The 13,040-nt window shown below is 43.7% G+C and overlaps 1 protein-coding gene across 1 annotated transcript in view; it reads left to right on the forward strand.

The window, feature by feature from the left end:
- LOC144483726 (transient receptor potential cation channel subfamily V member 6-like) overlaps nucleotides 1-13,040 on the forward strand; it is a 170,437-nt gene that overhangs the window by 66,853 nt on the left and 90,544 nt on the right. Inside the window, exon 6 of the mRNA XM_078202269.1 lies at nucleotides 9,388-9,560. Within this exon, the coding sequence (XP_078058395.1) occupies nucleotides 9,388-9,560 (173 nt within the window). The remainder of the gene's footprint in view (nucleotides 1-9,387; nucleotides 9,561-13,040) is intronic.

Genomic DNA, 13,040 nt, shown 5'->3' on the forward strand with positions numbered 1-13,040 from the left:
TTCGAGGCAAGGTACTAACATGGATTGACGATTGGCTGTCAGACAGAAGGCAGAGAGTTGGGATAAAAGGTTCTTTCTCAGAATGGCAACCGGTGACAAGTGGTGTCCCGCAGGGTTCAGTGTTGGGGCCACAGCTGTTCTCTTTATATATTAACGATCTAGATGACGGGACTGGGAGCATTCTGGCCAAGTTTGCCGATGATACAAAGATAGGTGGAGGGGCAGGTAGTATTGAGGAGGTGGGGAGGCTGCAGAAAGATTTAGACAGTTTAGGAGAGTGGTCCAAGAAGTGGCTGATGAAATTCAACGTGGGCAAGTGCGAGGTCGTACACTTTGGAAAAAAGAATAGAGGCATGGACTATTTTCTAAACGGTGACAAAATTCATAATGCTAAAGTGCAAAGGGACTTGGGAGTCCTAGTCCAGGATTCTCTAAAGGTAAACTTGCAGGTTGAGTCCGTAATTAAGAAAGCAAATGTAATGTTGTCATTTATCTCAAGAGGCTTGGAATACAAAAGCAGGGATGTACTTCTGAGGCTTTATAAAGCACTGGTTAGGCCCCATTTGGAGTACTGTGAGCAATTTTGGGCCCCACACCTCAGGAAGGACATACTGGCACTGGAGCGGGTCCAGCGGAGATTCACACGGATGATCCCAGGAATGGTAGGCCTGACATACGATGAACGTCTGAGGATCGTGGGATTATATTCATTGGAGTTTAGGAGGTTGAGGGGAGATCTGATAGAAACTTACAAGATAATGAACGGCTTAGATAGGATGGACGTAGGGAAGTTGTTTCCATTAACAGGGGAGACTAGGACGCGGGGGCACAGCCTTAGAATAAAAGGGAGTCACTTTAGAACAGAGATGAGGAGAAATTTCTTCAGCCAGAGAGTGGTGGGTCTGTGGAATTCATTGCCACAGAGGGCTGTGGAGGCCGAGACGTTGAGCGTCTTCAAGACAGAAATTGATAAATTCTTGATTTCTCGAGGAATTAAGGGCTATGGGGAGAGAGCGGGTAAATGGAGTTGAAATCAACCATGATTGAATGGTGGAGTGGACTCGATGGGCCGAATGGCCTTACTTCCGCTCCTATGTCTTATGGTCTTATGGTCTTATGGAACTAGGAGAGTCAAAGAGAATATGAGAAGAGACAAGCAATTGACATTAAAGGGAATTCAAAGTCTTCATAGGTATATGAGCAGTAAAAGGATAGTAAGGGGAGGTGCAGAGCTAATTAGAAATGACAAATCAGATCCACAGATGGAGACAGAGGGCATTGCTGAGGTATTAAATGAATATTTTTCATGTGTCTTTACCAAGGAAGAAGATGCTGCCAAAGTTGTCATGAGAGAGGAGGTAGTTACGATACTAAGTGGGCTAAAAATTGATAAAGGGAAGATATTAGAAAGCTGTACTTGAAGTTAATAAGTCACTAGGGTTCGTTCTGATTTATCCTTGAATACTAAGGGAGGAAAGCGACGAAATTGTTGAGACACTGGTCATAATCTTCCAAACCTCCTTTAATACAGGGGTCATGCCAAAGGATTTCTGTGTTATACACTTTTTCAAAAACAGACATACATGTAAATTGCAGGCTATCAACATATTCGGGGGCAAAATGATCAGTCAGTCACTTGGACAGATGCGGATTTATTAAGGATAGCCAGCATGGCTTTGTTAAGGGCAATTTGTGATATACTAAATAGATTGAGTCTTTTGATAAAGCGATAGAAAAGGTTAATGGGAATAATGTGGTTGATGTGGTGCACAGTGACTTCCAAAACACTTTTGATAAAATGCTACGTAATAGCCTTGTTATTAAATTTAGCACCCATGGAATAAAGGGGACAGGAAGCATGGATATGAAGTTGGCTGAAGGCAGGAAACAGATTCGTGAAGAATGATTGCTTTTCAGACTGGATGAGGTTCTGGTGGAGTTGCCCAGTAGGCAGTACTAGGGTCACTACTTTTTGTGATATACATTAATGACCTTGACGTAGGTGTATGGGACACAATTCCATAATTTGAAGATGACATAAACTTGAGGGATAGTGACAGACTCCATGGGGACAAAAACAGGTCCGTGGAGTGGACGTACATGTGGCAGATAAATATTAATGCAGTGAAGTGTGAAGTAATGGAGAGGCAATATAAATTAAAGTGTACTATTCCAAAGGTAGTTGATGAACAGAGAGACCTGGAGATCGATATTCACAAATCATTGAAGGTGGCAGGGCAGGTTGAGAATGTGATTCAAAGATAGGTGGGATCCGAGGTTTTATACATAGGCATAAAGAGTATAAATGTAAGGAAGTTATGATGAACCTTTGTAAAACATTTGGTTTTGTCATCGACTGGGATATCGCAACCAACTCTGGTCATCAGACTTTAGGAAAAATGTGGAGGCTTTAGAAAGGGTGCAGAAATGTTTTCTGAGAATGGTTCCAGGGATGTGGGACTTCACATGCACAGATAGATTGGAGAAGTTGGGTTGTTCTCCTTAGAGAAGATAAGGTTGAGAGAAGATTTTATAGAGGTCTTCAAAATCATGAAGGGTCTACACAAGTAGATAGGAAGAAACAGTTTCTATCAGTAATCAGTCTGAGAACCAAAGGAAATTGATTTAAGGTGATTAGCAAAGTGGCTTGATGAAAAATTTCTTCACATAGCCAGTGGTTAGGATGTGGAATGCACTGGATGGGGGTATGGTGGAGGCTAATTGAATCATGTTTTTCAGAAGGGTATTGTAGAAACGAATGAGAAAAAAAAATGCAGGACAACAGGGGAAATGGAGGGTTGGGGGCGTGGTCCAGGTGATCTGCTCTTGCAGAGAGATAAGATGGGCATGACAAGCCAAGTGTCTCCATCTATGCTAGAACCATTTCTATGATGATTTTATGGTAGCCATAAAGCAATCATTTTGATTAGAATCTGCTCTGCTGTGACAACGCGATACTCTGGTGCCACTCATACAGTGTGGGAAAGTTCTGCAATCATTGCATTTACTCTGAGAAAGATAATTTTACATCAAATGCCAGAGCAGTTGTGTAATGTGTATACTTCTAAGTGGACCAGATTTTCAGGTTTTTAACCTGTACTACTTTTATTCATTCTTTATAATCCCCAGCACTTGTTTAAGGTATTTCTGAGCCAAGAACAATACAGCACAGGAACAGGCCCTTCGGCCCTCCAAGCCTGCGCCGCTCATGTGCCCAACTAGACCATTCGTTTGTATCCCTCTATTCCCAGTCTGTTCATGTGGCTATCTAGATAAGTCTTAAACGATCCCAATGTGTCCGCCTCAATCACCTTGCTTGGGAGTGTATTCCAGGCCCCCACCACCCTCTGTGTAAAATACGTCCCCCTGACATCTATGTTGAACCTTGCCCCCCTCACCTTGAACCTGTGACTGTCACCTCCGACCTGGGAAAAAGCTTCCCACTGTTCACCCTATCTATGCCCTTCATAATTTTATACACCTCTATTAGGTCGCCCCTCATCCTCCATCTTTCCAGAGAGAACATCCCCAGTTTACCCAATCTCTCCTCATAGCTAAGACCCTCCATACCAGGCAACATCCTGGTAAACCTTTTCTGTACTCTCTCCAAAGCCTCCACGTCCTTCTGGTAGTGTGGCAACCAGAACTGGACGCAGTAATCCAAATGAGGCCTAACCAACGTTCTATACAGCCGCAACATCATATGCCAACTTTTATATTCTATGCCCCTTCCAATAAAGGCAAGCATGCCATATGCCTTCTTCACCACCCTCTCCACCTGTGCTGCCACCTTTAAAGATCTGTGGACTTGTACACCCAGGTCCTTCTGTGTGTCTGTACTCCTGATGGTTCTGCCATTTATTGTATAGCTCCCCCTTACATTAGATTTACCGAAATACATCACTTCGCATTTATCTGGATTAAATTCCATCTGCTATTTCTCCGCTCAATGTTCCAGCCTATCTATATCCTGCTGTATTCTCTGACAATGTTTATCACTATCCGCAGCTCCAGCAATCTTCATGTCGTCCGCAAACTTACTGATCACACCAGCTACATCTTCCTCCAAATCATTTATATATATCACAAACAACAGAGATCCCAGTACAGAGCCCTGCGGAACTCCACTAGTCACAGACCTCCAACTGGAAAAAGACCCCTCCACTGCTACCCTCTGTCTTCGATGGCTAAGCCAGTTCTCCACCCATCTAGCTAGCTCACCTTTTATCCCATGAGATTTAACCTTTTGCACCAGCCTGCCATGAGGGACCTTGTCAAACGCTTTACTAAAATCCATATAGACGACATCCACGGCTCTTCCCTTGTCAATCGTTTTTGTCACCTCCTCAAAAAACTCAACCAAATTTGTGAGGCATGACCTCCCTCATACAAAACCATGCTGTCTATCGCTAATGAGATTATTCAGCTCTAAATGCGCATATATCCTATCTCTAAGAATCTTCTCCAATAATTTCCCTACCACGGACGTCAACCTCACCGGCCTATAATTACCCGGGTTATCCTTGCTATCCTTCTTAAATAATGGGACCACATTTGCTATCCTCCAATCTTCTGGGACCTCACCTGTGTCCATTGAAGAGACAAAGATAAAGAACTGGAGTACTATCTGCTGTCTTGCTCTCCTTACCTAAGGAAGGATGTACTTGTCTAGGAGAGAATGCAACAAAGGTTCACTAGACTGGTTCCTGGCATTTGGAAATCGTTCAATGAAGAGAGATGTTTTATCATTCATTTGTGGGATTTGGGCGTCGCTGATTAGGCGAGCATTTATTGCCCATCCCTAATTGCTTTTAGAAGGTAGTATTGAGCTGCATTATTGAACCGCTGCAGTCCATATGGTGTAGGCATACCCAAAGTGCTGTTAGGGAGGGAGGTCTAGGATTTTGACCCAGTGACAGTGAAGGAACAGCAATGGTATTTCCAAGTTAGGATAGTGAGTGGCTTGGAGGGAAACTTCCAGTTGGTGTCCTATGTGCATGTTGCTTTTGTCCTGCTTGATGGTTGCAATCATGGGTTTGGAAGGTACTGTCGAAGGAGCCTTGGTGAGTTCTTGCATTGCATCTTGTAAATGGTATGCACTGCTGTTACTGTTCTTTGGTAGTGGAGGGAGTGAATGTTTGTGGATAGGGTGCCAGTCAAGAGGGCTGCTTTGTCCTGGATGGTTTCAAGTTTCCTGAGTGTTGTTGGAATGACACTCATCCAAGCAAATGGAAAGTATTTCATCACATTTCCAACGTGTGCCTTGTAGATGGGAAGTCAGGCGGTAAGTTACTCGCTGCAGGATTCCTACTCTCTTACATGCTCTTGTAGCCACAGTGTTTATGTGGCTGGTCCAGTTAAATTTCTGGTCAATGGTAACCCCTAGGATGTTGATAGAGCAGACTAGGCCTATATTCCCTTGAGTTTAGAAGGATTATTGGGATATAATTTAAATATGTAAAATTATTGAGGGGCTTGACAGGGTGGATGCTGAGAAAATGTTTCTCCCTTTCATTTAATAACTCAGCCATGTCCCCTTTCTCCATGAGTAAATCCCCTTTTTTGTCCCTAATTGCCCAACTCTTCCTTTTACCATCCTTAACTTTTGGATTCCCTTTTATGTCAGCTGTTGGTCTTATCTCATATTCTCTCTTGGCTTCTCTTATTTGTTTTTTTAAATGCCTCTCTGAACCTTCTATTTTCAGCCTTATTCTCAGTTGCACTATTTACCTGACATCTATCATAAGCACACATTTTCTTCTTCATTTTAATCTCTATCTCTTTTCACGTCATTGGAATTCTAGATTTGTTTGTCCTAACTTCCCCCTTGGTGGGAATATATCTTGAATATGCCCAAACAATCTCTTCAGATAAAGATAACCCAGTGTTCAACAACAGCCTTCCTTCCAAAAGTATTTATCAAACTTCCTGTAATTACTGACCTTTCAGTCTTCTTTGTGTCTCTGTACAGCTGAGCCAGCCATGGTACCATGGACTCAACACTGATTGGCGAGTCCGATGCATGAAGGGGACTACTGCACTATGCGCTTGTTTCTTTTTGACAGCCCATTCCTTTTCTCCCTTTAAGTTGTGGGGTGACCACATCATAAATGTTTCCACAGAACTCTTAACCTCATGGATGTATCATAGTAGCGGAGCAACTGCTCAAACTCCAAAACCCAGAGCTCGAGCTACTGTAGTTTGTGATATTTCTGGAACATTTGGCTATTGAGGTATGGGAAGAATCCTGACATTCCCACATAATGCAGGAGTTGCACTCAAGTGGTTGGAGCTCCTCTGCCATTCCTCATATTAGAGAGTAAAACCTATGACTTAAAAATGAAAGTCAAACCAGCTATTGGGTACCTCAAATATCGCTACCCGAAAGCAGGCAGTGTCCGGAAACCATATATTTTTATAAAGTTCCATGCATCAAATTTAATTGAGTAAGATTTTTTTTTAAACTTGCCAGAAGGTTTCAACTAGGCATTGCGTTGATGCAATGTTGGCCCAGACTAGCTATTGGTTTCATCGTTTCACTTGGCACTCTATCTGAGACTCCAAGCAACCATTGACCTCACCTGACGCGGCTTAACCTGAACTGTCCATGGCTTCAACAGCCTGACCTAAAATTTGGTAATATCTGAAATCTGGCATGGCCTCAGTCCTGATGGTCCTGGATTTGAGGTACTGTCCCCGTACTCACTTCCCTTCTGCTGATGTCACTTAAAAATAGCAAAGTCAGCTGAAATGTGTTACTTGTGCCTTATTAACCAAAAAATAAATGAAAGTTTAGATATCCCAGCCCCATAGCCAAACTTTGTAGAGAGGGACACACTCACCAGCCAATCAACTCATGGCCTTCCTATCATGTCAGTTTGTTTTATTTCTCTGACCTTTTCAAACTCAACTGCACCTGGGTTACCTTCTGTAGCCGCTGTCTCAAATTGCTCTCTACTCTCTCTCTTTCCCTCTCTCTGTGAACCTTGGAATTCTCCATCTTCTTAGCCTCATGTGAATGTTTCCTATGCCGCCTATCGGGATCAAATTTCACACATCTGTGCTGTCCGCGTAAGCCTGTTTCATGTCCATTAGACAATGGTCAAAATTCTCCCGTCCCGCCAGTCACGGGAATTGTAGCAGGCGGGGGTGCGGGAGGTGGGGGGGGGGGGGGGGGGGGGGTGGTGCGGGCCATGCAAAGGTCCATTGACCTCGGGCAGGATTCTCTGGTTTTGAGGCTGGAGAATTCCGCCCAATATGCATTTGAAATGAGAAATTGAAGTTTAATCTTATTTGCCCTTTGAGGTGAAGATGACCACATCCATCACCTGGTGTGTTTGATAGGTAGTTGACAGCTAAGTCCGATTTCTGCCCAGAAAGATCTGTTGCAAATGGGACAGGGTCCCACAGATGATTTGAGTTTTGGATGAGCTGTTGGCTCAGGATTTCCTCTCCTTGGACGGAATTTTCCCACCCCGCCCGCCATGGGAATTGTAGCAGGCAGGAGGCGGACAATGCAAAGGTCCGTTGACCTCGGGCGGGATTTTGCGGTTTTGGGGTGAGCATGGCCGAAACATCCCACCCCCTGGCTGGAACTGTACCACCTCGCCCGCCCCGGAATCAGCGCGGGTGAGGGTCCGACAACAGAAATCTCTGCTGACTTCGGGCTGGAATTTCCGGTCTCGCCCGAGTGAGGCCATAAAATTCCACCCGTGTGTTTTCTCTCTGCCTCTTGTTTTCGAAGCTTGTTTTCTATTATTTGATTGTGCCAGGTGCAGAAATCCTGGGGTCTCCCATTCGATATCGAAAATACTAATGGAGGCCTCGTAGAGCAGCAGTGACCAATCTTCCCTTGTGACGAGCTATATTTCAAATCTTTTCTCACTCACGGGGCCAATGAGCAAATTTCAGAAACACACCACATTAGAAATTTATCTCACTATTAATCAAAGCAACAGAAAATGTGCATTTTTATGAGCAAGCCTCAAATGAGAAGACAAATTTATTAGCTAATTTTCTCATCACGATATTGAACACTGATTTAGTAAGATATCTGGCGTTCATTTTGCTTGCACAAGTAACCAATGTCTGCTTGCACGCTTAATGCAACGATGCGGAATGTCCCGGATAGATGTCCACTTGTCACAAGTGACCTCGATTTTGTTTGGCCATTTCTCTCTCTTTAAAAAAAGTTGTTCATAGCAATGTTTGCTACCAAACAGTGCAATGGATCAAAGGGCACAGTTTGATAGATTTGGAATTTCCACAATTAAAAATACTGAAAGAAATGTCCACAAATTGCCTCTTCTGGGTTAGAGTTAGATTCTCCCTCTGACTGGGAAATAAAATTCTCAGATTCTAGTTTTAGATGCAGATTGTACAGAATGAAGCCCAAGCTGGGACCTGAGACCGGCATTAACACAGATTCAATTCTAGTTCAATCCAAAGATGCGTGGGTTAGGTGGATTGGCCATGCTAAATTGTCCAGGGGGACTAGCTAGGGTAAATGCATGCGTTTATGGACATAGGGCCTGGTTGGGACTGTGGTTGGTGCAGACTCGATGGGCCAAATGGCCTCCTTCTGTACTGTTGGATTCTATGCTTGAAAGATTAACACCACCCCCTCCCCATGCCATACTCCAGGGTCCTGCTCCCACCTGTGCCCTGCCTCACCAGTTCTGTGTAAGATGCTAAATGGTAGTAGAAGGGACTGCAGGCTGATGCCCGAGTGCGAACATGATGAATGTAGCTCCCGAATCTTGGAGAACTGCGCTTGGTCTTTGGCCATATTTTTGCCAGTAACACAAAGGTGGAAAAGTCCACGAGTAATGGAGGAATGTCTCAGCCACATTTCAAGCTGTACTGCCTCTGATCCGCGTCCCTCACCCTTGTCTCTCAAAGGTTGGCAGGCCGGACTCTGGCCCACGGGCCGTATGTTGGACAACTTTGTTGCAGCGCTTCCTTTGACTGCCATTTGAGCGCACCCCAGACTCGAGCTCTCCATAGAAGATTTGCTTTGGTAAGTGAGTGTCAGGCATTGTAGCTGCACGACCAGCCCAACTCACTTGTTACTGTCTCAATATAGTGTGGATGCTTGGCATCCCAGCTTGGATAAGCACCTCAGTCTTGCCATCTGGGCTTCAGTAGCTTTCGAAGGCAGCTCATGTGAGAGTGGTGGAGCTTCTTGGTATGATGCTGGTACACAAAGTTTGCCGCAAAAGTAACTTGATCCTTCCAGTGAACCTCACTAGGTTATGTTCTGTATAGTATGGGCCCTTAATGTATACCATCTATTCCTGCAAAAATGGTCTTGATGATATACATTGGCATTCTCAATAACTATTTTATAGCCGCCTATCTAAACACCTTTACTACTCTGTTTCACAGGTAACACTGTTTTCCACATGCTTGTGCTGCACCCGAACAAGAGCATGGCCTGCAGAATGTACAATTTTATTTCATCACTTATATCCAAGGAAAAGATAGAGTACCTCGAAAATATCACCAACAAAGATGGACTCACTCCCCTGAAGCTGTCAGCGTTTGAAGGGGATGTAGCAGTAAGATAACACAACTCTATTCAATTCCAGATAGTGATAGTTTTTAACAGAATGCTGATATTTAGTGTCATTACAGGTGGTATAAAAACTAAACTTTTTGTTATGGGTTTCAAACAGGAAAAATAATGAAATTTAGTCCAAATGGTACTGGTTAGGTAACATGGAACAACCCAAATAATATTCTAACACATCTACCGTGTTTTGTACAATATTACCCACATTTGTGAAACCAGTTTGAAATATTTCCGTTGTGTGTAGAGTTAAAGAAAACTCACAGTGTCAACTTCTCTTGCTTAGTAAATATATTTTTCTTTACACTCGGAGCAAAGCATAGCCCAGCCAGTCTCCAAATTTTGACTTGTTCTGCATTCTACAAGTTGCTGCTTAGTTTTATTTGGTGAGATGCATATTCCATATATTATTCGTTAGCTCAGTATCATATGGATTCTGGTGAGACTGTGTATTTGAGAGGCAACAATCTCCCTCAGCTTCCTCTTACACTTGAGAAAGGCAGGAACATTATCCCATATTTAGCAATATTGTTGAAGTGAATGTGTCTTTCTGAGGCAGCAAGGTCTAGTTTCGCTGTAGTAAAAAGAATGTAGAAACAGGAGCAGGTCATTCAACCTCTCGAGCCTGTTCTACCATTCAGTCAGATCATGTTTGATCTGTACCCCACTCCATTTATCCACCTTTGTTCCATATACCTTGATACCCTTAGCTAACAAAAACAAATCCATCGATCTAAATCTTGAAAATTTCAATTGACCCAGAACCCACAGCCTTTTGGAGGAGCAAGTTCCAGATTTCCACTAGCCTTTGTGTGAAAACGTGCTTCCTCATTTCACTCTTGAATGGACTAGCCCCATGTTTAAGATTGAGTCCCCTTGTTCCGGATTTCGATGCAGCCCACCTGATTGATGTCTGAAAATTGAGCCGGAGTTGCTGTCAGCAAGGTAGGTTACAGGTTGGGGTAAGATTGCGATAGTGGAGGGAGGGGTTCCAGAGTGGTAGTGGGCCAGGTATTGTTTGTCAGCCCCCAGAGGGGCACTTCTGTTCTGCAGGGACTCACCAAAATATTTCAAGACTTAACTTTAGCTGGCTTCTTCTCTTCCATCACCCATGGAGCCATGAACTTTGCACCTGAAATCGGTCCCCAGAGAGTAAAATCCTGAATTTCAGATGTGTTGACATTTGGGTATTGCAATTGGTAAAACAGTCTCTCCAAAACCTGGTGCAGGTCAGGGAGTCTGCAACGTTCAACAAGGAAGGAATATGGACACATGATAGACCATTGACTTCCGTTAAAGTATTTCTTCCTTGTTGAATTCCTCTGGACTTGATTTCTTGCTGATAACTTTTAATTCCAAATCAAGGCAGTCAGTGCTGGTTTGTATGCAGGTGATGTTACAAAGCAGCTGTTTGTTACTGGACCGTGTCATAAGTAAATAGGACTGATCACACCAGTTGTTTTGGTCTTAGTGAACACCAGCAAAGGCTCTCAAACCCATCCTAAACCTCTGGCCGAGTACTCTCTGTCTGCCACCACACCTGTTGCCAGGTATTTCTGCATCTGTGTAGGTTGTCACTTGTCAATCAGGCTGCACTGTACTGAGGAACCCCACTTTGGTTGCCACACTACCAGAAGAATGTGGAGACTTTGCAGAGGGTACAGAAAAGGTTTACCAGGATGTTGCCTGGTTTGGCAGGTATTAGCTATGAGGAGAGATGGGACAAATTTGGTTTGTTTTCACTTGAACACCAGAGGCTGAGCACGACCTGATAGAAGTTTACAAAATTATGAGAGGCATGGATAGAATGGATAGTCGAATTCTGTTTCCCAGAGTAGAAATATCAATTACTAGGAGGCATAGGTTTAAGACAAAAGGGGGAAAGTTTAAAGGAGATGTGAGAGGCACGTTTTTTACACAGATGGTGATAAGTGCCTGGAATGTGCTGTCAGAGGAGGTGGCAGAAGCAGATACAATAGCAATGTTTAAGAGGTATCTTGACAGATACATGAATTGGCAGGGGATAGAGGGATACGGACTGCATAGAGGCAAAAGGTCTTTAATTTAGAAAGGCATCATGTGTTGGCGCAGGCTTGGTGGGCCGAAGGGCCTGTTCCTGTGCTACACTGTTCTTTGTTCAGTCACTCCTTGTAATATTTAATATATTGTGTATGCATTACAGCTGTAAACAGATGGCAGAAGGTGAAAGATTTACACTGAACATTTCTGAGAGTTTAGAACCGTGGGAGTGTGAGCCCGATATCAAATCTGTTCAATACCCGGAAAATCCATGGGCGGGATTTTCAGCTGCGCTTTCCCTAAGACCAGAAAATCCAGCCCAAGGTCAACGGACCTTTGCATTGTCCGTGTCCTACCTGCTTGATTCAATACCTCATTAGTTCTTATTGATTGCTCCCTCTTAGTATGAAGCCTGAGCCAAACAGCTGCAAGAAATTTGCATTCGCTCAGGAATGATGCTGAATTATGACAATGGGAGCTGGAACCTGGTGGATGCAATCTATACTGCAGGGTCTCCAGTGGCATTGCTCAATTAGTTAGATTAATATTTTCTTTTATGAAGCCAGAAATGTTACTTTGTTTTTATTCCTTTGTGGGACATGGGCATCACTAGCTGGGTCAGCATTTATTGCCCATCCATAGTTACCCAAGGGCAGTTAAGAGTCAACCACATTGCTGTGGCTCTGGAGACACATGTAGGCCAGATCAGGTAAGGACGGCAGATTTCCTTCCCTAAAATACATCAGTGAACCAGATGGGTTTTTCTGACAATAGGCAATTGTTTTATGGTTATCAGTAGATTCTTAATTCCAGACATTTTTTTTTTATTGAATTCAAATTTCACCATCTGCCGTGGCAGGATTCGAACTAGGGTCCTCAGACCATTAGCTGAGTTTACAACATTAGTTGGACTAGCGATAATACTGCTAGGCCATCACCTCCCCATAACAATAGGTTACGCACAATGGCACCAAAAATCCCTGGGCTTACTCCATAGGTGTAAATGCTGATTTGTGCCCACCAATTTCCTCAAGACCCGACCAAATCACCAGGGGAGTGTCATCTTTTTAAAAACATAATAATGAGAAGCTACGAGCACATTTTGGGCAAGGACTGGAACAGGGGGAGCCAGAAAATGTGACACTGTCTGGTAGTTATTGGCATCACTGCCCCATGTTTAAAATGTAAATTTTCCCTCAGTGCACCCCTCCACCCCACACACCCCACCACCACCAGAGGACTGAGTTACAGGAATCGTAGCCAGGTTTGTTGTTAGCAAGTCCAGATGAAGATCGCTGCCTTGATCCCAAATGGCACTTATGTCCTTCAGTGTCAATAAACCTGGTGGATCTTGGGTGTAAGCTAGTCTCAGCAAACTGGGAAGGAGAAAGATCCTAGTGTAAATAATCCCTCGCTGACTTATCTGGGCCATGTTTGCAATGGCCAATGA

Source organism: Mustelus asterias, chromosome 3, assembly GCF_964213995.1.
Source record: "Mustelus asterias chromosome 3, sMusAst1.hap1.1, whole genome shotgun sequence".
Lineage (NCBI taxonomy): Eukaryota > Metazoa > Chordata > Chondrichthyes > Carcharhiniformes > Triakidae > Mustelus > Mustelus asterias.